This window comes from Hordeum vulgare, chromosome 3H, assembly GCF_904849725.1.
Source record: "Hordeum vulgare subsp. vulgare chromosome 3H, MorexV3_pseudomolecules_assembly, whole genome shotgun sequence".
Classification (NCBI taxonomy): Eukaryota; Viridiplantae; Streptophyta; class Magnoliopsida; order Poales; family Poaceae; genus Hordeum; species Hordeum vulgare.
The window spans coordinates 412,815,025-412,840,996 of record NC_058520.1 but is presented as its reverse complement, the minus strand read 5'-3'; the positions used below and the strand labels follow the sequence as shown (position 1 = coordinate 412,840,996).

Genomic DNA, 25,972 nt, shown 5'->3' with positions numbered 1-25,972 from the left:
TAAAATAGTCTTGATAACCCACAAGTATAGGGGATCGCAACAGTTTTCGAGGGTAGAGTATTCAACCCAAATTTATTGATTCGACTCAAGGGGAAGCCAAAGAATATTCTCAAGTATTAGCAGTTGAGTTGTCAATTCAACCACACCTGAAAGATTTAGTATTTGCAGCAAAGTATCAGTAGCAAGGTAGTATGATAGCAGCAGTAGCAACAGTAACCAGTAGCAGCAGAGTGACAGCAGTAGCAGCAAAGTAACAGCAGTAGCAACAGAGTAACAGTAGCAGCAGTGACAGCAGTAGCGGCAAAGTAACGTAGCAAGGACCAGTAGGAAAAACTCGTAGGCATTGGATCGGTGATGGATGATTATGTCAGATGTTATTCATCATGTGTAACATCCCAAAATTATAAATTTTGGAATGTTAATATAATTATTAGATTGATTGTTTGTTTGTTTGCTGAGTGACTGAAACATGGGTGAAATTTGAAACTTTCGAAACTTTTGAACGAGAGGGAATAAAATGACTTTCCCCTTCTCCGGTGAATTCAAATTCAATCTTTTAAAAGCAAAGAGAGAAGATGACATGACTTCTTCAATTATACGGAATTTGAACGGAGATATTTGCATTTGAATTCTTTGCATTTTCATTCGTTTTCTTTGTGCAACAAAATGCCGGGAAATGCATTCTGTCAAACAGAAAAGAGCGGAGGAACATGACCCTCAAATACCGGGGCATTTTGAATGTTATTTGCAACCTCAAACTTAGAGGATCATTTGAAAAATTATTTACAAAAATAAATAATACTTTTAGGGATATTTGAAAAAAAATAATTTTTCTAAAGTTTTTATTTTGGCTTTAGAAAAATGTTATTTGGGTAGAGATTTATTTTCTGATTTTTTTTGGGTATATAATACCATATATGGATATATTGATTTATTTTTCCCTTTAGCCTTTATATTTTTTTGTTTTGGCTAGGTTTAAAAAAAAGGAAAAATCTTTTCTTTAACCGCCACAACCGAGCCCCTTTTCCCTCGGATCAAGTCCCATGCCCACAACCGACCCGACCCCTCTCCCCCACGTCTCTTTCTTTCCTTCTCCTCTCCTCTCTTTTTTTCTCTCCCCGTCACTTTCCTTATCCTCTCCCTCGTCTCTTTCCTTCTTCCCTGCTCACGACCGAGCTCCTCCCCAAGAAACGTGGGATTTCTTCCTCCACCGCCTCCCTCTCCTTCCTTACTCCCCTCCCCCATGGCCTATATAAGCCCTCACCTCTCCACCCCGTTCCTACCCTACCACCGCCGCCTCCCTCTCCCCTCGCTGCCGCCCTAGCCACTACACCACCCCGCAGCAGTAGCAGCAACAGCCCCAGCGCCCCCATGCCACCCCCTGCACCCGAGCCCGACCTCGCCACCCGAGCCCTCTCACCCCGCCGCCGCCTTCCCCGCCGAGAAGGAGTACCCTCGCCGCCACCCCACCCCGTCCCCTCGCCGCCCGCTCGTCGGAGCAGCAGCAGCAGCGAGCTGCACCACGTCCGCACCACCCTCCAGGAGCCTCGCCCCGGAGCGCCCCGTCGAGCCCCTCCGCCTTCCCCGAGCGCCCCCCCCCCCGAGGAGGAGCACCCCACCGCCGCCGCCCGACGTCCCCACCCCCCCACCGGAGCTCCCTCCTTGCCGGCCACCTTCCTCCATCGCCGGTGCAACACCCTCCAGCAGCAGGTAGATATCCCTCTCTCTATCTAGTTTGCATGCACTCTATTTTTAGCCATTAGATCTTCCTGCAACGGTTCAGATTAGAACTTCTATACCCCTTCGGTTTATCCCAGAAAACCAGTGGTTTTTAGATCACTTATGTTTTAACCAGTAGTTTTTTTAGAGATAGGCCGTTTGCTCCAAACCGAGAAACAAACACCCCTCCGCAGCTTGCCACGTGTTAGTACTAGATAGCTGCAGTTTTTCTGTCAAAATAGCAAAAACAGAAACTTTCAATCTAGTTTTGGCCACAACTTTTTATCGCGAAGTCCAATGACTTTGAGTCGTTTTCCAGTAGCTCACAAATTTCTTGTACAGTTTAAAAATATATAATTTGTCTGTGTTTGAAATTTTTAAATATAAGTTAGAGCAGATTTGGTTTAAACACTGTTTTGCCTATTCCAGGAGTTTCAAAATAGCTTTTAATTTGATTCCTTTTGGTACTGATCCCTAGTGATCATATGTATCAGTGTTAAAAATTTCAGATTTGTTTGAGTATTTTAACTCATTATTTCATGTGAAACAATTTCTGTTTCACCGCTTTTAGGATTTCGGCTAATTCTATTTATACTTTTGTTTTAAAATATTTTCTTTATTATTTCAGAAACATTATTATTGTTTTGGTTATGTTAGTTAACAGTAATTTTGCAACAAGTCTTTATTTTATGTTTATTTGTTTTTATTAAATCAATTCTAGCTGTCTAGGAACGTGCAATTGTTTTCACCGTTGTCTCAAATCTCGTTCGGGAATACCTTCAAAGGTTTTGTGAAAAACACTTTATTTTATCTTAGTTAGGATTTATATATTAGTTCTTTGTTAATATTTTCTGTTAGACAAAACTATTTAGTGGTTGACGTAGTAGAAGACTCTTTAGTCGTATTTAAAGTTTCTTTCGGATTTCTATTCGCTCTCTCTTTTGTTTTGATTGTTAGAATGATTGCTAATATGAGTGCTTATGTGAATGCTATGTTTGCTATATAGATTTCATCGGAGAGTGACAAGTAGTCTATCAAGTTATTTTCTCGAGAAATTCTTCTTCGTCAACATCACAGGCAAGTCACTTTGATCATACTTTCACCTATGTTTTATGCATTGTAGTTCTACCATCCAATGCCCATTTGCATGCTGCCTAGGTACTTGGAAACTTTAGCATAAGTTGTAGTATCATGTGGTAGGAACACAACAACCCCGACACTTGGCCCCGGGACGACAATGTTATATTTGATATGCTTAAGTAGACGGGTTATCGGTTGAGTGTATACCACGAGTGATGCGAGGTTGATACAATAATCAAGACCGGACTAAGACAAGATTTTCATGACCTCAGACGCAATGCAACATTGGGTGAAGGACGGTTGATCGGCTCCCTGGAAAACCCAGTGGATGCCCGGGATGCTGGAGAGGCCATGTCATCCTGCGGAAAGCTTCACCCAGGCTCAAAGAGACGGACGGATATTTTCAAGACCCAAGGCTTACCTGCACAGCCACAAGTCATTATGGGCTCTGGCTTGGTTGGACAACGGGGCGACTCTGGACAGGCGGTGCTAGCAGATGTAGACGAACGGTAGGAATGGATGGGCACCGACAGGGATTCAGAGGGACCCGTTGAAAGACCATGTTTTGATCATCCGGTCTTCAAACACCCTGAAGTGCGAGGACAAATCCGGAGGCGATCAAATCTTGTGGGGAACGTGTGCAAAACTCTGCAGAGTACTCAAACCTAATCGATTAGCCGTGTCCACGGTCATGGACGACTTGAGCCAAAGGAACTGAAGTTATCTGGATTTCTCAACACCATTCAATATATTTGATGTGGGAATTATTGACAACTCGGGCACGAGAGCTGGTTGGCGGAACCATCTCGTTAACAACAAACATTGTAGTAACATTTTGCTTTCAACCCCTCATGTTGTAGGATAAAACTGGCTTTATGCAAAACATAGCTCCACCGACCAAATATGCATGTAGAGATAGTTGATTATTACTTTACCCCTCTCTTATGTGACTTGCCGGCATATTCAATATGCTGACCTACACGGCTGCAACGTCTTATGTTGTAGATATTTTCTTCTACGAGTAAGGGTACGATTCAGGGTTACGGTCTACACTCAACTTGTCGTTGGTGTTTATTGGGACTCCACTCCCTCGACTGCTTCCGCTGAAATAATTAAGGTATATGTCAGTTTTACGTTATTTACATGTGATTGCACTTTGATATATACATTGATGTACTGTGTGTGCCAGCATACTGATCCAGGGATGGCACAGAAACACAGAGGCTTGACTCGTCTTGAGTCGGGTCGCTACATCATGCCACAGTTATAACACGGAGAGATATGTAACTAGCTCCAGTTCATCAATGTAATGTAGGCATGTATTCCGTATGTAGTCATACGTGCTTAGGGAAAAGAATTTGCATGACATCTATTGACCATCCCTCCCGTGGCAGCGGGGTCCTAATGGAAACTACGGGATATTAAGGTTCTCCTTTTAATAAAGAACCGGACCAACGCATTAACACTTGGTGAATACATGAACTCCTCATACTATGGTCATCTCCGGAAGTGGTTCTGGCTATTGTCACTCTGGGGTTGTCGGGTCATAACACATAGTAGGTGACTACAACTTGCAAGATAGGATCAAGAACACACATATATTGGCGACAACATAATAGGTTCAGATCTGAAATCATGGCACTCGGGCCCTAGTGACAAGCATTAAGCATGGCAAACTAGTAGCAACATCAATCTGAGAACATAGTGGATACTAGAGATCAATCCCCGTCAAAACTAACTCGATTACATGATAGATCTCATCCAACCCATCACCGTCCAGCAAGCCTACGATGAGATTACTCACGAACGGTGAAGAGCATCATGGAATTGGCGATGAAGGAAGGTTGGTGATGACGATGGCGACGATCTAACCTCTCCGGAGACCAGAGCGTACTCCAGATCTGCCTTCCAAAGGAAGTACAGGAGGTGGCGGCGCCTCCGTGTCGTAAAATGCAATGAACTCTTCTCCTTGATATTTTTCCAGACGAAAGGGACTAAATAGACCTGAGATTGGAGGCGGTGGAGTTTTGTGGGGCCCACAAGCCTGCGAGGCGTGGCCAGGGAGGGTGCCCGCGACTGGTGGGCTTGTGGGCTCCACACTCCACTTCCTCTGTTGATTCTTGCGCCAGTAGTTTTCATATATTCCACAAAAATTCTCCGTAAATTTTCAGGTTATTCCGAGAACTTTTATTTCTGCGCAAAAACAACACCATGGCAATTCTACTGAAAACAGCGTTAGTCCGGGTTAGTTCCATTCAAATCATGCAAATTAGAGTCCAAAACAAGGGCAAAAGAGTTTGGAAAAGTAGATACGATGGAGGCGTATCAGTCGGCCCCTCTCCCCGTCTCCCTATAAATAGAGGAGGGATGAGAGGGTTGTGCACACACCTCAACCCTCCCCCTTGGCACAGCCCTACCCCTCCACTTCTCCTCCGCGACGCTTGGCGAAGCCGTGCCGGAGAATCACAAGCTCCACAACCACCGCGCCGTCGTGCTGCCGGAGCTCTCCCTCAACTTCTCCTCCCCCCTTGTTAGATCAAGATGGAGGAGACGTCCCCGGGCTGTACGTGTGTTGAACACGGAGGCACCGTCCGTTCGGTGGTTGGATCGGATCTTTCGCAATTTGAATCGCCGCAAGTACGACTCCATCAACTGCGTTCGTTGTAACACTTCCGCTTAGCAATCTTCAACAGTATGAAGATGCTCTCCCTCTCTCGTTGCTTGCATCTCCTAGATTGATCTTGGTGACACGTAGGAAAATTTTGAATTATTACTACGTCCCCCAATGGTGGTATCAGAGCTAGGTCTATGCGTAGATTCTATGCACGAGTAGAACACAAATAATATGTGGGCGATGATTTGGTCAATTTTCTTACCGTTACTAGTCCTATCTTGATTCGGCAACATTGTGGGATGAAGCGGCCCGGACCGACTTTACATGTACGCTTACGTGAGACTGGTTCCACCGCCTAACATGCACTTGTTCCATAAGGTGGCTAGTGGGTGTCTGCCTCTCCCACTTTAGTCGGATCGGATTCGATGAAGAGGGTCCTTATGAAGGGCAAATAGAAATTGGCATATCACCGTTGTGGCTGTAACGTAGGTAAGAAACGTTTTTGCTAGAAACCCATAGCTGCCACGTAAAACTTGCAACAACAATTAGAGGATGTCTAACTTGTTTTTGCAGGGTATGCTATGTGATGTGATATGGCCAAAAGGATGTGATGAAATATATGTGATGTATGAGATTGATCATGTTCTTGTAATAGGATTCATGACTTGCATGTCGATGAGTATGACAACCGACATGAGCCATATGAGTTGTCTTAATTTATTGTATGACATGCATGTCAACCAAAAATGCCATATGATAACATTACTTTATTGGTAACCGTTAGCCATAGTAGTAGAAGTAATAGTTGGTGAGACAACTTCATGAAGACACGATGATGGCGATTATGTTGTCGTGTCGTGATGATGGTGATCATGTCGCGCCCCGAAGATGGAGATCAAAGGCGCAAGATGATATTGGCCATATCATGTCACTTTATGATTTGCATGTGATGTTTATCTTGTTTTTACATCTTATTTGCTTAGAACGACGGTAGTAAATAAGATGATCCCTCACTAAAATTTCAAGAAATGTGTTCCCCCTAAGTGTGCGCCATTGCGAAGGACCGTTGTTTCGAAGCACCACATGATGATCGGGTGTGATAGATTCTAACGTTCGTATACAACTGGTGTAAGGCAGATTTACACACGCGAAACACTTAGGTTGACTTGACGAGCCTAGAATGTACAGACATGGCCTTGGAACACGAGAAACTGAAAGTTCGAACATGAGTTGCATAGTTGATGCGATCAACATGGAGATGTTCACCATTGATGACTAGTCTGTCTCACGTGATGATCGGACCCGGCCTAGTCGATATGGATCATGTATCACTTAGATGACTAGAGGGATGTCTATATGAGTGGGAGTTCATTAAATAATTTGATTAGATGAACTTAATTACCATGAACTTAGTCTAAAACTTTCTTTACAATCTATATTGTGCATCCAATGGGCCCACGCTAATGTTCCCCTCAACTTCAACGCGTTCCTAGAGAAAACCAAGCTGAAAGACGATGGAAGTAACTATACACACTGGGTCCGTAACTCGAGGCTCACCCTCATAGCTTCCAAGAAAATATATGTCATTGATGCACCGCTAGGTGACACATCCGTTTTCCCGGCAACTCAAGACGTTATGAACGCCTGACAGTCATGTAGTGATGATTACTCCCTGTTCAGTGCGACATGCTTTATAGTTTAGAACCGGGGCTCCAAAAGTGTTTTGAGCAATGATACGTCTCAAATGTATCTATAATTTTTGATGGTTTCATGCTGTTATCTTGTCAACTTTGGATGTTTTATATACCTTTTATATCTTTTTTGGGACTAACTTATTAATTCAGTGCCAAGTGCCAGTTCCTGCTTTTTCTTTGTTTTTGACTCTTTTTAGATCTGATTTTGGAACGGAGTCCAAACGGAATAAAATCCCCGAAATAAATTTTTCCAGAATAGAAGAAGATCGGGGGACTTGAGGGCCAAGGCAGGAGGCCCACACCGAGTCCACAAGCCCTGACGCCGCGGCCAAGGGGGTCCCGCGGCCACCAGGCTTGTGGCCTCCCTAGAGCTCCCCTGCCCTAGCTCTTTGGCCTATATATTCCCTAAAATCCCAGAAAAAATCAGGGCGTCCACGAAACCACTTTTCCGCCGCCGCAAGCTTCCGTTTCCACAAGATCTCATTTGGAGACCCTTCCCGGTGCCCTGTCGGAGGGGACTTTGGAGCTGGAGGGCTTCTACATGAACATCATTGCCTCTCCAATGACTCGTGAGTAGTCTACTTCAGACCTACGGGTCCGTACTTAGTAGCTAGATGGCTTCTTCTCTCTCTTGGATCTTCAATACAAAGTTCTTCATGATCTTCATGGAGATCTATCCGATGTAATCCTCTTTGGCGGTGTGTCTCTCGAGATCCGATGAATTGTGGATTTGTGATCAGATTATCTATGAATTATATTTGAGTCTTTTCTGATTTCTTATATGCATGATTTGATATCCTTGTAAGTCTCTCCGAGTCTTGGGTTTTGTTTGGCCAACTAGATTTATGATTCTTGCAATGGGAGAAGTGCTTGGTTTTGGGTTCATACCGTGCGGTGACCTTTCCTAGTGACAGAAGGGGCAGCAAGGCACGCATCGTGTTGTTGCCATCAAGGGTAACAAGACGGGCTTTGATCATAGATTTGAGATTGTCCATCTACATCATGTCATCTTGCTTAAGGCGTTACTGTGTTCTTATGAACTCAATACACTAGATGCATGCTGGATAGCAGTCGACGTGTGGAGTAATAGTAGTAGATGCAGAAAGTATCGGTCTACTTGTTTTGGACGTGATGCCTATATATATGATCATTGCCATAGATAACGTCATGACTTTGCGCGGTTCTATCAATTGCTCGACAGTAATTCGTTCACCCACCGTCTACTTGCTTTCATGAGAGAAGCCACTAGTGAACACTACGGCCCTCGGGTCTATTCACACCTATCGTCTCCACTTTTAGTTTTACTTTGCTTTGTTTCCTTTTTGCTTTCAGTTCTCACTTTGCAAACAATCTATAAGGGATTGACAACCCCTTCATAGCGCTGGGTGCAAGCTCTTTGTGTTTGTGCACGTACTTGTGACTTGACGCGATCCTCCTACTGGATTGATACCTTGGTTCTCAAACTGAGGGAAATACTTACCACCGCTGTTCTACATCACCCTTTCCTCTTCAAGGGAACACCAACGCAAGGCTCCAAGGCCGTGGGGGAATCCTTTGCATATTTGCCAAGGAAATTCCTATAGGCGTAGCCATTAGCAGAAGGATTTCTGGCGCCGTTGCCGGGGAAGGTCTGTTGTTGCCGTAGCAAGCAACATGGAGATATGAGATGTTCCAAGAGCTGAAACTGGTTTTCCAAGCTCAGGCCCGGGTCTAGAGGTATGAAGTCTCCGACAAGTTCTTCAGTTGTAAGATGGAGGAAAATGGTTCTGTCAGCGAGCACATACTCAAAATGTGTGGGTTACACAACCGCTTGTCTCAGCTGGGAGTTAATCTTCCGGATTACTCGGTTATTGACAGAATCCTCCAGTTGCTTCCACCTAGCTACAAGAGCTTTGTGATGAACTAGAATATGCAAGGGATGGAGAAGTCCATTCCTGAGTTATATTCGATGCTGAAATCAGCGGAAGTGGAAATCAAAAAGGAACATCAAGTGTTGATCGTGAATAAGACCACTAGTTTCAAGAAAGGCAAGGGTAAGAAGAACTTCAAGAAGGACGGCAAAGCAGTTGCCGCGCTCGGTAAAGCAGTTGCCGGGAAGAAGCCCAAGAATGGACCCAAGCCTCAGACTGAGTGCTATTATTGCAAGGGAACCGGTCACTAGAAGCGGAACTGCCCCAAGTACTTAGTGGATAAGAAGGCCGGCAATGTCAAAGGTATATATGATATACATGTTATTGATGTGTACCTTACCAGCGCCCGTAGTAGCTCCTGGGTATTTGATACCGGCGCAGTTGCTCACATTTGTAACTCAAAACAAGAGCTGCGGAATAACCAGAGACTGACCAAGGACGAGGTGATGATGTGCGTCGGGAATGGTTCCAAGGTCGATGTGATCACCGTCGGCACGCTACCTCTACATATACCTTCGGGATTAGTTTTAAACTTCAATAATTGTTATTTAGTACCAGATTTGAGCATGAACATTGTATCCGGATCTCGTTTGATGCGAGATGGCTACTCATTTAAATCTGAGAATAATGGTTGTTCTATTTATATGAGAGATATGTTTTATGCTTATGCCCCGCTGGTTAATGGTTTATTCTTAATGAATATCGAACGTGATGTTACACATAATCATAGTGTGAGTACCAAAAGAGGTAAGGTTGATAATGATAGTCCCACATACTTGTGGCACTACCGCCTTGGTCATATCGGTGTCAAACGCATGAAGAAACTCCATACATATGGACTTTTTGAGTCTCTTAATTTTGAATCATTTGACATGTGCGAACCATGCCTCATGAGCAAGATCACTAAGACTCCGTTCTGTGGAACAATGGAGCGAGCAACCAACTTGTTGGAAATAATACATACCGATGTATGCGGTTCAATGAGCATTGAGGCTCGCGGTGGCTATCGTTATGTTCTCACCCTCACTAATAACTTAAGAGGATATGGGTATGTATACTTAATGAAACACAAGTCTGAAACCTTTGAAAGGTTCAAAGAATTTCAGAGTGAGGTAGAGAATCAATGTGACAAGAAAATAAAGTTCTTGCGATCTGATCGTGGGGGAGAATATTTGAGTCACGAGTTTGGCACGCACTTAAGGAAATGTGGAATTGTTTCACAACTCACGCCGCGTGGCGTACCTCAGCGTAACGGTGTGTCTGAACGTCATAGTTGCACTCTATTGGATATGGTGCGATCTATGATGTCTCTTACTGATTTATCGCTACATTTTGGGGATATGCATTGGAGACTGATGCATTCACTTTAAATAGGGCACCGTCTAAATCCGTTGAGACGACACCATATGAATTATGGTTTGGGAAGAAACCTAAGTTCTCGTTTCTGAAAGTTTGGGGATGCGATGCTTATGTCAAGAAACTTCAACCTGAAAAGCTCAAACCCAAGTCGGAAAAGGGCATCTTCATAGGATACCCTAAGGAAACTATTGGGTATACCTTCTATCCTAGATCGGAAGGCAAGATCTTTGTTGTCAAGAATGGATCCTTTCTAGAGAAAGAGTTTCTCTCGAAAGAAATGAGTGGGAGGAAAGTAGAACTTGATGAGGTAATTGTACCCCCTCTCGAACCGATGAGTAGCGCACCGCAGGAAAATGTGTTTGTGGTGCCTGCACTAACTAAAAAGGAAAATGATGATGATGATCATGAAACTTCGGATCAAGTTACTACTGAACTTCGTAGGTCCACGAGGACACGTTCCGCACCAGAGTGGTACAGCAACCCTATCCTGGAAATCACGTTGTTAGACAACAGTGAACCTTCGAGCTATGAAGAAGCGATGGCGGGCCCGGATTCCAACAAATGGCTTGAAGCCATGAAATCCGAGATAGGATCCATGTATGAGAAGGAAGTATGGACTTTGGTGGACTTGCCCGATGATCGGCAAGCCATAGAAAATAAATGGATCTTTAACAAGACTGACGTGGATGGTAATGTGGCTGTCTATATGGCTCGACTTGTCGCTAATGGTTATCGACAAGTTCAAGCAGTTGACTATGATGAGACTTTCTCACCCATAGCGATGCTGAAGTCCGTCTGAATCATGTTAGCAGTTGTCGCGTTTTATGATTATGAAATCTGGCAAATGGACGTCAAAACGGCATTCCTCAACGGCTTTCTTAAGGAAGAATTGTATATGATGCAGCGAGAAGGTTTCGTCGATCCTAAGAATGCTGGCAAGGTATGCAAGCTCCAACGCTCCATCTATGGGTTGGTGCAAGCATCTCGAAGTTGGAACAATCGCTTTGATGAGGTGATCAAAGCGTTTGGGTTTGTACAAACTTATGGAGAAGCCTGTATTTACAAGAAAGTGAGTGGGAGCTCCGTAGAATTTCTCATTTTATATGTGGATGACATATTGTTGATGGGAAATGATATAAAACTTTTGGAAAGCATAAAGGCCTACTTGAATAAGTGTTTTTCAATGAAGGACCTTGGAGAAGCTTCTTACATATTAGGCATCAAGATCTATAGAGATAGATCGAGACGCCTCATTGGTCTTTCGCAAAGCACATACCTTGACAAGATATTGAAGAAGTTAAATATGGATAAGTCCAAGAAGGGGTTCTTGCCTGCATTGCAAGGTGTGATATTGAGCACAACTCAATGCCCGACCATGGCAGAAGATAGAGAAAAGATGAGTATCGTCCCCTATGCTTCAGCCATAGGCTCTATTGTGTATGCCATGCTGTGTACCAGACCTAATGTGAACCTTGCCATAAGTTTGGTTGGGAGGTACCAAAGTGATCCCGGAATGGATCACTGAACAGCGGTCAAGAATATCCTTAACTACGTGAAAATGACTAAAGATATGTTTCTCGTTTATGGAGGTGCCAAAGAGTTCGTCGTAAAGGGTTACGTCGATGCTAGCTTCAACACATATCCGGATGACTCCAAGTCACAAACCGGATACTTGTATATTTTGAATAGTGGGGCAGTCAGCTGGTGTAGTTGCAAACAAAGTGTCGTGGCGGCATCTACATGTGAAGCGGAGTACATAGCTACTTTGGAAGCAGCACACGAAGGAGTCTGGATGAAGGAGTTCATCACCGACCTAGGAGTGCTTCCCAATGCGTCGGGCCTGATGACTCGCTTCTTTGATAACACCAGATCTACTGCCATTACCAAGGAGCCCAGGTTTCACAAGAAGACCAAGTACATCAAGTGCCGCTTCAACTCCATTTGTGGTTACATTCAGGATGGAGATATAGATATTTGTAAATTACATACAGATCTAAATGTCGCAGATCCATTGACTAAACCTCTTCCACAAGCGAAACATGATCAGCACTAGAACTCTATGGGTGTTCGATTCATCACAATGTAAGTAGATTATTGATACGTCCCAAACGTATCTATAATTTCTTCTTATTCCATGATATTTTGGGTGACATTGTTATATGTTTTGCTACACTTTATATCATTTTACACATATTTGGACTAACCTACTAACTCAGTGCACCCAGTGCCAGTTTCTGTCTGCTAATGTCTTTTTTTGCAGGGGCTTTTACCCAATTTTCCGAAGCCCGAACAAATCCAGAAAATTATATAAAAAATCAGCGAAACAGAAGCTTTCGGATCACCGAAGGAGGGCCAGAGGGGGGCCATGGGCCTCCCAGGCGGCCTGCTGGCGCGGCCAGGCCCTAGGCCGCGCTAGGAGGTCGCCTGGGTGGGTCCCACCTCCTCCAGTGCCCTCCTTTGGCCTATATTTAGAGTCCCAAGAGGAAACCCTCGCAGACTTTTGGGAATCGTGAATTTCTCCATCATTCCGCCGCTGTAGGACTTCCAAGATAGGGAGCGTTAGGAGACCTCTTCCCGGCACCCTATCGGAGGGAGGATTGACCTCCGGGAGCTTCTCCACCGCCATGGACTCTTCCGGGACGTGCTGTGAGTAGTCCACATTGAACCATCAGTCCATGATGAGTAGCTATGTGATGTGTTCTCTCCAATCTTGTGCTTCAATGGTTAGTCCTTGTGAGCTGCCCTACATGATCAAGGCATCTATGTAATTCTCTTGCTATTGCTATGCTCGGTTTGTTGGGATCCGATGGATTATGAGATTATGTGTTAGATTTTTATGAGTTATATATTTTATTATCCTTTTATATTATGTTCCTTAGTGACTCATGCATGTTCTCCGTTGCTTTTTATTGCTTTAGCCAAGTAGTAGATCGTAACTCCAAGAGGGAGCGTTATGCATGATTGTGGGTTCGGGCCCCTCGATGTCTAGCTTGAATGACAGAAACATGAGACTAGGGGATGTGCTTGTTGCCACCAGGGAGAAAACAATGGTGCTTGTGACCACGGTTGCAAGGATTATTTACCTTACGCATAGTTCATTAATGCAGTTGTCTGTTGCTTTGAGTTTACACTTTGGGTGGTGCTCGCAACTTAATACCGGAGAGATGTTCTCGATAGATATCTCAAGGTGGATGCTTAGTAAGTAGATGTTGATGAATAAACGATCTACTTGTCTTGGCGTACTGCCCATTACTATTGAATCTCTAACTATCAAGGAGCATAATTAGCATTGCGGTGCGAGCATAATTCTATCAATTGCCAAACTGTGATTTGTTTACCCTAGCATAGTTGTTTATCATCTTTTGAGAGAGAGACATCACTAGTGAACGTCGTGTGACTCCGGTCCATATCACCATCATTATTTACACCTCCATCATTTACCGCTTTCATTTACTTTTCCGTTGCAATCACTATTACCTTCCCGCTTGTGTTTTGATCCTTTGCAAACTACAAGGCCGGAGAGATTGACAACCTCTCTGTACTCGATCGGAGAAAAGTTATTTGTTGTGTGTGCAGGTCCACGTCTTCTGCCAGCGCGAGGGTGGAGGACATTTACTTGTTGATCCTAGGAGTCCTGCTAGTTTGATAAACCTTACAGTCTCTGTGTGAGGTAAATTTGTTGCTGACTACATCTCCACCTTCCACTTGGGGTATTCAACGAGGGGCGAGAAGTATATACATCAACTCGTCATCAAGTGAATTTATGGTGCCGTTGCCGGGGACACCAGTCTTCATGATAGAGGAGTTGCACACTATCTTTTACCTTTGCTTTTCAGTCTTGTTAGTTTTCTTTTTAGTTTTTGCTTTAGAGTCTCTTACCAAAAACCACAAAAAAATTAGTTACTTTGCTTTGTTTAGTCAGTATGCCTAAATCCTTTGCCTATAGTGTTGCACCCGAAGGAGAGATTCTCACCTTCAAACAAAGGGTTGGAGAAAGTTTGAAAGATGCTTGGTATAGAATTAAAAATTATCAAGATAGAGCCACCAAGAAGCAATACACCACTATTTTGCTTAGAAATTTTTATGTTGGTATTACTTCTTGGCATAGGTTTGTTCTAGACACAGTAATAGAAGGGAATTTCTTGGAAGCTCCCGTTGGGGAGGCTCTTAACGTTATGGAAAATCTTGTCGGAATCCCACCTATTGTTGACATAAAGGATGATATCACTTTATCTCATGTTATGAGTAAACTCAAGAAAATAGAGCTAGAGATGCCAAGCATGAGTAAGATTAATGAAGTAGATCGTAGGGTTCAAGGGAACTTAAATAGACTTGATAGCTCCATGAACAAAATTTATAAAATTTTGGAGACCCTTAAATACCATGATGTGGATCCTTCTAGGATTGATAAGATTGAGGATATTTTTGAAACTTTAGAAACTACTCTATCCTCCATCAAGAATGAAAAGGTAGAAACCCCTACAAGGAAAGGACCTAGGTTCATAAACGTACCCAAGGTTCCTCTATGCAAAACAAGTATACCTATTGCTAAGGGTGTTGAAACTATGAAGACCTTGGAAGAGATAGCTCTCTTAAATAGAATTAGAAATGAAATTCCAATTGGTCTTACTTACTTTGCTTTTGCTCCTGGAAGTGTTGCCACTAAGCCTCTCTTTGACAGTCCTCTTAAGACTAGTTGTATTATTGAAGAGCTCTTTGATGATCTTGATGATGGTTTACTTGATCTTCTTGCATTGTGCCTAGCTCAAAGGCATAAAAAAGCGCTTGTTGGGAGGCAACCCTATTTGTTTTTACTTTCTGTTTTAGTCGTCTTGATGTGTGTTACTACTATGGCAACATCATTGTATCTTTATTTTTAAGCTTTGTGCCAAGTTATAGCCTCCGATGCAAGAAAGTTCAAAAATTGTGACATGCTGTCGAGAAACAGATTTTGTGTGCTTGACGGAAAAAATCGCCAAAACTCACCAGATCATCTTTTTGATCTGAATTTTTTTGACAGCATGCTCTATATAATTGTATTTCTGGCATATGTTTTGATTTTTTTTATTTTAGTTTAAGAAGTGCCCCGAATAAATTATTTACTACCTGTTGTTCTGTTTTTCACAGATTCTCTCATGTTTTGTGTTTTCATTGTTTTGTGAATCCTAAGCTTGATTTTTATTTGCAAAAACCTTTTGGAAATCATGAGAATAATATATTTTCATGAAAATCTTTATTTTCAGCAGGTAATGAATTATTTTATTAAGGGAACTAAGCACTCTAATCAGCTTATGATGAGTTCTGTATCAAGGGAGTTTTCAAGTATGCGATGGTAGAGATGATGAAAGAAGATACAGGAGTGTCAAGCGCTAAAGCTTGGGGATGCCCCATGCACCCCAAGAAATATTCAAAGGAGACTCAAGCGTCTAAGCTTGGGGATGCCCCCGTGCATCCCCTTCTCTATCAACAATCATCAGCTCGTTCATCTCCATGCTATATTTTCATCACTTCATATGATATGTGCTATGCTTGGAGCGTCCCGCTATTTACTTTTTAGTTTGTTTTAGTTTTGCTTGCTGTTCTTAACAAGTCAGAACCTAGCTTACCTTGTTTGGGAGAGAGACACGCTCCATTCCACTCTAGAACACAACATAGGTTTTCATGCTTATCTTTTTTTTGTGTTCTTCATCTTTTCGTAGCTACAGTCATGCTTATCTTTTTCAGAGCTATTATTTAGGTTGCTTCTGGAACTGTCTTGAGTTATTATGCTTATCTTGTTTAGAGAGTTGGCTTGTTGCACTGACTTGTGTGTCTTGTATAAGTAGGTAACTGAGATTGCTATTTAAGTATAGTAGTAACCTGCAATAGTTTTGAGGTATTGATTTGAGTAATGTTTGGACTATTTGTGCCAAGAGCTTGAGCCTATTAGTGATAGGTGCCGTATTTTGGGAAATTCGTGTGTTTTTCAAAAACTAAAAATTAGTTGAGAACTCTAGCTACTAAATTGGTCGCTAACCTCTGGAGGGGTTGGAATATATAGAGCACCCTCACGTTACCATGAGTCGAGGATGCGCAAGGATAACCAAACCCCCAAACACTCCTCCTCGGGGTACTTATCTCTTTGTGAATTTCCTAATTAGATAGAGAGTTACCGATAATAAGTGTATGAGTTCTTCGGACTAATGTGAGTATTCGATTGTTGGCACTTCCACCATCCATATTTTGCTAGCCTGTTCGGCACCGTGCATTGTACTTTCTCACATTGAGAGTTGGTGCAAACTCCGCCGGTGCATCCAAACCCATGGCATGATACGCTCTGTCATACATAAGCCTTATTATATCTTTCCTCAAAACAGCCACCATACCTACCTATTAAGGCATTTCCATAGCCTTTTCGAGATACATTACCATGCAACATCCACCATCTCATGACTTGATCTTCATGTCATGCATGCTTTTGCTTGATCATAGAGCCGCATGATAGTTGGGCCTTGCCCTCATTACTGCTACATGACGCGCTAGTATCATTGCATATCCTGCTACACTCGCAGAGGCATACATTTGCATACATCATGATAGTTTTCACTTGTCTTTATATTGAGTACTTCTTATAAAGTTTTATGATTTTTCTTTCTATTCATGTAAAATATAGAGTGCTGCCCTTAAGTGAGGGAAAGATCCCAAAGTGGACAAAACAAAAGATCCCAAAGAGGACAAATGAGAGATAAAAAGAAAGAGACAAAGAGGCCACAAAAAAATAAAAAAAGAGAAAAAGAAAAAGAAATAAAAAGAGAGAAGGGGGCAACACTACTATTCCTTTTGAAAGATCCACACTCGTACTCCATTACTATATTGGTACTACATAGAGATTATCATTCATGCATAACTATGTGGGGACCCTTACACTATATAACTTGGTTTGCATATTCCAATGATGAGCCTCCTCAAATGATCTCTAGGTCTTCATGAGCAAACAAGTTGGATGAACCCCCACTAGTTCCATTGGAGAGCTTACCTTAGCTCATATGTGCATCTGTTACATGGCAATCCCTACTACTCACATCATATCTATCATTTGGCTTTCTCTCGCCTATGGTTGTCCTCATTGATGTGAGCCTTTCACACATTTTTGTCTTCCTTCCCCGTCATTATTCTATTCGCCATCCTAACTGCCAACATATCTTGCTTACGCTCATCCATTGCATGAGTGCTCAAAATCAAAAGGGAGAGGATCATTTTGACTTGTGCCTCACAAGTGGTTTGGGGATGAGTCAAAATAAGATTCCGAAGGAGACTAAGTGTGAGGTTTAGTAGATTGAGTTCTCAATTAAAAAATATTTTATCTCTGAACCCATCTCCCACTTTTTGCACGCAAACACCAATTGGAAACATTCGAGTCACGGACAGCGGGAGCTCTTGCACCTTTATGTTCTTACTTTGCTAAATTCAATACTAGAAATAGACTCATGCTTGTTATTATCTCGACTTGAATTGCATATCTTACTTGCTTTACTATGATGTTCTTATATGTGTGTTAGCATGTCACCATAGAAATTATTGTGTTATCATTTATATACTCGAGGACGAGCAGAAATTAAGCTTGGGGATGTTGATACGTCCCAAACGTATCTATAACTTCTGCTTGTTCCATGATCTTTTGGGTGACATTGTTATATGTTTTGCTACACTTTTGTATCATTTTACACATATTTGGACTAACCTACTAACTCAGTGCACCTAGTGCCAATTTCTGTGTCCTGATGTATTTTTTTACAGGGGCTTTTACCCAATTTTCCGAAGCCCGAAAAAATCCAGAAAAAATATATATAAAATCAGCGAAACAAAAGCTTCCAGATCACCGAAGGAGGGCCAGAGGGGGGCCAGGGGCCTCCCAGGCGGTCTGCTGGCGCGGCCATGCCCTATGCCGCGCTAGGAGGTCGCCTGGGCGGGTTCCACCTCCTCCGGTGCCCTCCTTTGGCTTATATTTAGAGTCCCGAGAGGAAACCCTCGCAAACTTTCAGGAATCGTGAATTTCTCCATCATTCCGCCACCGCAGCGCTTCCAAGATCGGGTGCGTGAGGAGACCTCTTCCCGGCACCCTGCCGGAGGGAGGATTGACCTCCGGGAGCTTCTCCACCGCCATGGACGCTTCCTGGACGTGTCGTGAGTAGTCCTCCTTGGACCATGAGTCCATGACCAGTATCTATGTGATGTCTTCTCTCCAATCTTGTGCTTCAATGGTTAGTCCTTGTGAGCTGCCCTACATGATCAAGGCATCTATGTAATTCTCTTGCTATTGCTATGCTCGGTTTGTTGGGATCCGATGGACTATGAGATTATGTTCAGACTGTTATGAGTTATATATTTGATTATCTTTTTATATTATGTTCCTTAGTGACTCATGCATGTTCTCCGTTGCTTTTTATTGCTTTGGCCAAGTAGTAGATCGTAACTCCAAGAGGGAGCGTTATGCATGATTGTGGGTTTGGGCCCCTCGATGTCTAGCTTGACTTACAGAAACATGGGACTAGGGGATGTGCTTGTTGCCACCAGGGAGAAAACAACGGTGCTTGTGACCACGGTTGCAAGGATTGTTTACCTTACGCATAGTTCGTTAATGGAGTTGTCCGTTGCTTTGAGTTTACACTTTGAGTGGGGCTCGCAACTTAATACCGGAGAGATGTTCTCGATATATATCTCAAGGTGGATGATTAGTAAGTAGATCTTGTTGAATAAACGGTCTACTTGGCTTGGCGTACTGCCCATTACTATTGAACCTCTAACTATCAAGGAGCATAATTAGCATTGCGGTGTGATCATAATTCTGTCAATTGCCCAACTCTGATTTTTTTTACCCTAGCATAGTTGTTTATCGTCTTTTGGGAGAGAGACATCACTAGCAAACGTCATGTGACTCCGGTCCATATCACCATCATTGTTTACACCTCCATCATTTATCGCTTTCATTTACTTTTCCATTGCAATCACTATTACCTTCCCGCTTGTGTTTTGATCATTTGCAAACTACAAGGCCGGAGAGATTGACAACCTCTCTGTACTCGTTGTGAGCAAAGTTATTTGTTGTGTGTGCAGGTTCACGTCTTCTGCTAGCACCAGGGTGGAAGACACCTACTTGTTGATCCTAGGAGTCCTACTGGTTCGATAAACCTTAGAGTCTCTGTGTGAGGAAAATTTGATGCTAACTACATCTCCACCTTCTACTTGTGGTATCCAACGAGGGGCGAGAAGTATATACATCAACTCGTCATCAATTATTGAGTCTAGTGCAAGTGGGAGACTGTTGGAAATATGCCCTAGAGGCAATAATAAAATGGTTATTATTATATTTCCTTGTTCATGATAATTGTCTATTGTTCATGCTATAAACGTATTAACCAAAAACTGTAATACATGTGTGAATACATAGACTACACCATGTCCCCAGTGAGCCTCCTGTTAACTGGCTCGTTGATCAATAGATGGTTATGGTTTCCTGACCATGGACATTGGATGTCGTTGATAACGGGATCACATTATTAGGAGAATGATGTGATGGACAAGACCCAATCCTAAGCATAGCACAAGATCGTGTAGTTCGTTTGCTAAAGCTTTTCTAATGTCAAGTATCATTTCCTTAGACCATGAGATTGTGCAATTCCCAGATACCGTAGGAATGCTTTGGGTGTATCAAACGTCACAACGTAATTGGGTGACTATAAAGGTGCACTACAGGTATTTCCAAAAGTGTCTGTTGGGTTGGTACGAATCGAGAGTAGGATTTGTCACTCTTTATGACGAAGAGGTATCTCTCGTCCCACTCGGAAATACATCATCATAATGAGCTCAATGTGACTAAGGAATTAGCCACGGGATCATGTGTTACAGAACGAGTAAAGAGACTTGCCAGTAACGAGATTGAACAACGTATACGGATACCGACAATCGAATCTCGGGCAAGTAATATACCGATGGACAAAGGGAATTGTATACGGGATTAATCGAATCCCCGACATCGTGGTTAATCTGGTGAGATCATCGTGGAACATGTGGGAGCCAGTATGGGTATCCAGATCCCGCTATTGGTTATTGGCCGGAGAGGTGTCTCGGTCATGTCTCCATGGTTCCCGAACGCATAGGGTCTACAGAATTAAGGTTCGGTGACGCTAGAGTTGTATTGGGAAATTGTATGTGGTTACTGAAAGTTGTTCAGAGTCCTGGATGAGATCCCGGACGTCATGAGGAGTTCCAGAATAGTCTGGAGGTGAAGATTTATATATGGGAAGTCCAGTGTCGGTCACCGGAAAGGTTTCAGGTTTTATGTGTATTGTACCGGGACCACCAACAGGGTTCCGGGGGTCCATCGGGAGGGGCCACCTGTCCCGGAGGGCCACATGGGCCGAAAGTGGGAGGGAACCAGCTCCCTGATGGGCTCGTGCGCACCACCAAAGGGCCCCAAGGCGCCTAGGGCTGAAACCCTAGGGCGTGGGGGCTGCCTCCCACCAACTTGGGAGGCAAGCCACCCCCCTTGGCCGCTGCCGCCCCCTCCTAGGGCATATAGGGTTGGCCGACCTTCTCCCCTTCCCCCTATAAATAGAGGAGGGGTCAGAGCGTTGCGGACACACCTGAACCCTCCCCCTTGGCGCAGCCCTACCCCTCCACTTCTCCTCCTCCGCGGCGCTTGGCGAAGCCCTGCCGAAGAACCAAAAACTCCACCGCCACCACGCCGTCGTGCTGCCGGAGCTCTCCCTCAACTTCTCCTCCCCCCTTGCCTAGAAGGAGGAGACGTCCCCGGGCTGTACGTGTGTTGAACGCGGAGGCGCCGTTCGTTCGGTGCTTGGAACGGATCTTCCGCGATTTGAATCGCCGCGAGTATGACTCCATCAACCGCGTTCATTGTAACGCTTCCGCTTAGCGATCTTCAACGGTATGAAGATGCTATCCCTCTCTTGTTGCTAGCATCTCCTAACTTGATCTTGGTGACACGTAATTTTTTTTTGAATTATTACTACGTCCCCCAACAAGAACGACGCTACCTCTTTTTTTATTAATGTGCATGAATGAATAGGAAATTGTTTGTACAACTAAACATTGAAAGTAACTTGGTTCAAAAACATGCAATTTGATGCAAACGTCAAACTAAACATTAGTTTAGCTGGTGATGCCTATCAAAATCTATACTACAACGAAGGTTTGAAGGCATGAGAGAGATGGACCTACATTAGCAGTTTTCACTTGATCTCTAAAGCCCTTATCCATGTTTATGTTCACGGGTGATAATTCAAAAAGTTGACCATAAAAACTTCTTCATAAGCATTGACTTCATTCTACATTTTGATCAACTAAGTATAAATATGATAATATGAACCGAGATAAGGAAGGTAAAATGTAGAGTAATTCTACATAACAACTAGCTATATTTAGTTTAAAATACGTTCTTCCCATGTTAAAAAATGATAATGCAGTGTGACAAAACTATTGGCACAATAACATTTAGAAAATGTTCATGACGTATAAAAAGTGTTTATACAATTTAAAAAAATGTTTGTATAACTAAAATAAATTATGCAAAAAAACAATGATGGTCAAGCCTTTCAAAGAAATATTCATAACTGCTTAAAAATGTTTATACAATGTAAACAAATTTTCATGTAATTAAAACAATGTTGATGGAATTTCAAAAATTGTGTGTGACAATTTTTATAAATGGTCATGCATTTCAAAAAATATGTTCAGGACATTTTAGAAAAAACAAAATTATACCATGTAAAAATATCTTCGTGTTGTTTAATAAAAATGTTTGTGTCAATTAAAAAGATGTTCAACATGCCTTTAAAAATGTTTAACATGTACTAAAAAGTTCAAAAACATGTATTTGCAAATATATACATCATGTCTTTAAAAAATGTTCAACATGTATAAGAAAAATGTATAATGTGTATTAAACAATGTAGATATGTGTTAAAAATGAAAACAAAAGAAAAAAGGCACAAAAAAATACCCAAAAAAACATGTAGAACTCCCTCCGAGGACCCCCTCCCCTACCGGGAAGTAGGTGATACATAGCTTTGGCGTCTTAAAGGACCACTACAAAACTAACCCTTGAGAGTTACAGTAAGGTCCCGACTAGATCATTGTTTTCCATTGGATTACCCGCGTAACGAAAGACATGGTAAAAGAAAGTGAGTGGGTGAGTGGGCTTCAAACATGTGTTAGCCGTCGTTTTAGGGCTACAACATATACATTGGTTTCCCAAAATACATCGGTATTAAAGCAGTATGTAAAATACTTCTCAGCCTCACGTGAAGGACACCGCCAATTGCCGAAACGGAATCAACCATTATGGAGAAGCCCGTTGGTATATACTCCCTTTGTTTTTAAATATAATTTTTTTTCAGAAATTTTACTAGAAGACTACATATAGATCTATATAGACATATTTTATATTATATATTCATTCATTTTGTTCCTATGTACTCTCTTAGTGAAATCTTAAAAAATAATATTTAAAAACAGAGGCTTAGACTGTATTAAAGCACAAGTGGAAGCAGGCAAAGCCTCCCCTTCCCTTGTGAGGTCATTTCCAAATGGAGGAAACAGGAGAATATGTCACATTTCAATTTCCTGTTCTTGGTCAATTTCAATTTCAGTTATGTTATGGTAAAACCGTAAAAGCAACTTCCATATATGAAAAGTGCAATGTATATGTGATGTAGAACGGAATGCCAATAAAATTGCAATACCTATGTGACTGAATGAATTGCAATATCTGTGTGATTGAATGAAAATTCAATGTCTTTACGTGAAGAACGGACATAGACGCTGACCGATGGGTCCGCAAAAATATAGAGTTTGGACTATGCTGAATCTGAGCTTGCGTACAACCTCCTTTGTCAAAGTTCAAAAATTATGAAGCGCGGTCCAAATGATTTAGGCTGCGAATATAAGGCATCAGATTTGCTCTAAAGTCTAAACCAATGCTAATCTATAGCGGCAGTAGCAGCAGCGTAGCGAGAGTGGAAGATAGTACGGAGCCTCACCTCTGAGAAGCCCTATAAAAAGCAGGGCCTGTACGTACCACGTTTATGTGGCCCTGATGTATGCAGCTACCGATGATTGACCGTTTGGGCGCCGAGCCAGCAAAAGGTGCAAATCTATCTAGCTGTGCACGGGGTCTCCAATGAACACAGTGATGATTAGCAAAGCAGGACATGTACCATTCGCCGTAATCATCATGCGACATGCATCCATCCATCCATCATGGAAAGATGGTCTAGATATACTATCATGGAGGAGTATATGCAAACGTCGGCTCAGAAAAGAAAAGAAAGATAAAGGATCATCTCACACAACAAGAGGAAACAAGACACGGCCGGGAGGAAAGAAACTGGTGAGTGATATATTTCATTTCAGCTTCAACTTTCATGCAGCCGCAGCCGGGTCGTTGGTCAAGCACAGCATCTTGCGTGCCCTCAAAAAGAAGTAGCACAGCATCTTCTTTGTTACTTAAAAGGGGAGAGGGAAAGAAAGAAAGTCCCTAGAGAGCGAGCGAGCGAGCGAGCTATGGCTAGTAGTACTGGAACAGGCTTGTCATCTCCCGGACGGACCCGAACGCCGGCGATGAGGGCATGACGCCCAGCCCCCATGGCAGGCACGGCCCGTCCTCCGCCGCCGCGTCGCCGAACATCCCGTAGGACGCAGCCTTCGCCACGGCCGGGCCGTAGCAACCCCACTGCTGCTGCTGCTGCTGCTGCTGCTGCCGCGCGTACCCGTACGCGTACTCGATCCCGCTCTCCGACGCCAGCGCCGTCGGCGCCGCCGCTGCGGCTGCCGCGCGCCGCTCCTCTTTCTTGTACCGGATTCCACACGCATTGCACAATGACTGCACAGATGCACCGATGGTTCGTTAGTACTAGTACGTATATATGGATATGCATATCTGTTCGTAAGTAAGCCAGTGTATGCATGTATGGCAGCATGGCGTCGCTGGGTACGTGTCCGGCCACGTACGTATATGAATATGATCATCAGCTCACGCACGCACGCACCTTTGGTCCGCGAGGCCCGTTCCTCCAGAGCGGGGTGGAGGTGGTGTCGCAGTTGGCGCACCGGCGAGCGGACGCGGCGCCGGCATTGCTCTGATCCGCTCGAGCCGGGCCGATATCCTGCCTGCCGTTGCAGCTGGGCACCGCCTCCCACGGCAGCCCGGCCGCTGGCGCACGGACCCCGGCCTCGGCGCGCCTGGTGGAGGGCGTGCCGAGCGAGAGCGTGCAGTCGACGGAGCCGCCGTAGGTGGCGTAGGAGCCGTCGTCGACGCATTGCTTGGTGTAGTAGTGGTGGTCCCCCGGCGCCGCGGCGAACAGCATGGAGCAGCCGCCGCCGCAGCTGCCGTAGAGCAGCCCACACGTGCATGGCGCCGCCTCGTGCAGCATCTTGACTAGTAGGAGCTAGCTAGCTACTTGCAGGAATAGATGGAACAGAGAAGGCAATCTATCTACTCTAGTGCTGCTGGTATCGGGGGAAGGGAAGATTAATATGAAGAGGGAGAGCTTCGAGACCAAACCTCCAACAAACAGGACGTAGGGGGTGTCTGTCTGTTGTTGGAATGTGGAGATGGGCGGCCACTAACAGTAAGAGGAACACACACTAGGGGGTGGGCTGGATGGTTTGGCACATGTGGATGGATGTGGGAGGTAGGGTACGGGATCCTGGGGTTCTTATAGCGACGACGTGGGAGTACGGTGGTGGTGGTGGCCGGCTGGCTTGGCTCGCTTTTTACGTGGTAACCAACCTGGGCCGACCCGATTTTGGATTCCGGCCGGGGGCGCGAGACGCGATGCCATGCCGCAGCGGCTCCTACTCTCATCTCAATCTCATGCGATGGGCCTGTGGAGTGGGGCCGGGGAGTGGTCAAAGAAGGATGTGGCGCTCGGTCAAAAGGAAGGCCACGTGAAACCGGGAACAGTCCCCCATGCACACACACACATATGCAGGGGGACGTGGAGGCTCTCGAGGAGGGATGTTGGTTGTGGTGGTGTGGTAGTACTAGTAGTAGTCTACTCCTACTACTGACATGCGCTCGTACAACTACGACGAGTCCATTGGAGTTTGCCGATCACGAGGGGCACAGTTCGATCTGTCCCTCCTCCGTCCTCCTCTGAGCCGGTTGTGGGATCCCAGGCCAGGCCAGGGCCAGGCTATCCACCACGGAGTAAGTGATGAGCGAGCAACAAGGAGACGATGCATGGCATGCATGCATGCGTCCGTTAGGCGGGCAGCGTCGCAGCGATGCCTGAAAGCCTGCGGTGCGCTGCATCAGGCCGGCCGGTCGGCTCGGGTCTTTAATTTCTATCCATGGGGAGCCCTGGGGGTGTCATTTTGCAATGACACGACGGATCGAAATTTCTGAGCTTTGACTGTGCGCGGTGTATCTGGACCGATGCATGCATCGATCATGTCAAATTACATCTACATCTACATCTGCATGTATACAATACGCCGTCCGCGCGTACAGCAAAAAAAAACTGAAGATGAACTTGGTGGAGCTAATAATAAAGTGGTAGTGGTGTTTGTGTACATGAAGATCACGTTTGGGCACA

At 44.0% G+C, this 25,972-nt stretch overlaps 1 protein-coding gene across 1 annotated transcript; it reads right to left on the bottom strand.

Annotated features, from left to right (window-relative positions):
* Positions 1–23,751: 23,751 nt before the first annotated feature.
* Positions 23,752–25,072, bottom strand: LOC123440067 (GATA transcription factor 15-like). The gene is made up of 2 exons (XM_045116657.1): positions 24,422–25,072; positions 23,752–24,255 (listed from the first exon to the last, which is right to left on the bottom strand). The coding sequence occupies exons 1-2, from the start codon at positions 24,803–24,805 to the stop codon at positions 23,941–23,943; spliced, it is 699 nt and encodes a 232-aa protein (XP_044972592.1). The 5' UTR covers positions 24,806–25,072; the 3' UTR covers positions 23,752–23,940.
* Positions 25,073–25,972: the final 900 nt, after the last annotated feature.

What these genes read in the sequence shown, in the direction of transcription:
- LOC123440067 (XM_045116657.1), bottom strand. Translation starts at nt 24,805, where the DNA reads ATGCTGCACGAGGCGGCGCCATGCACGTGTGGGCTGCTCTACGGCAGC. An exon ending in ACGGGCCTCGCGGACCAAAG is followed by an intron (nt 24,256 to 24,421) that starts GTGCGTGCGTGC and finishes GCATCTGTGCAG; the next exon opens with TCATTGTGCAATGCGTGTGG.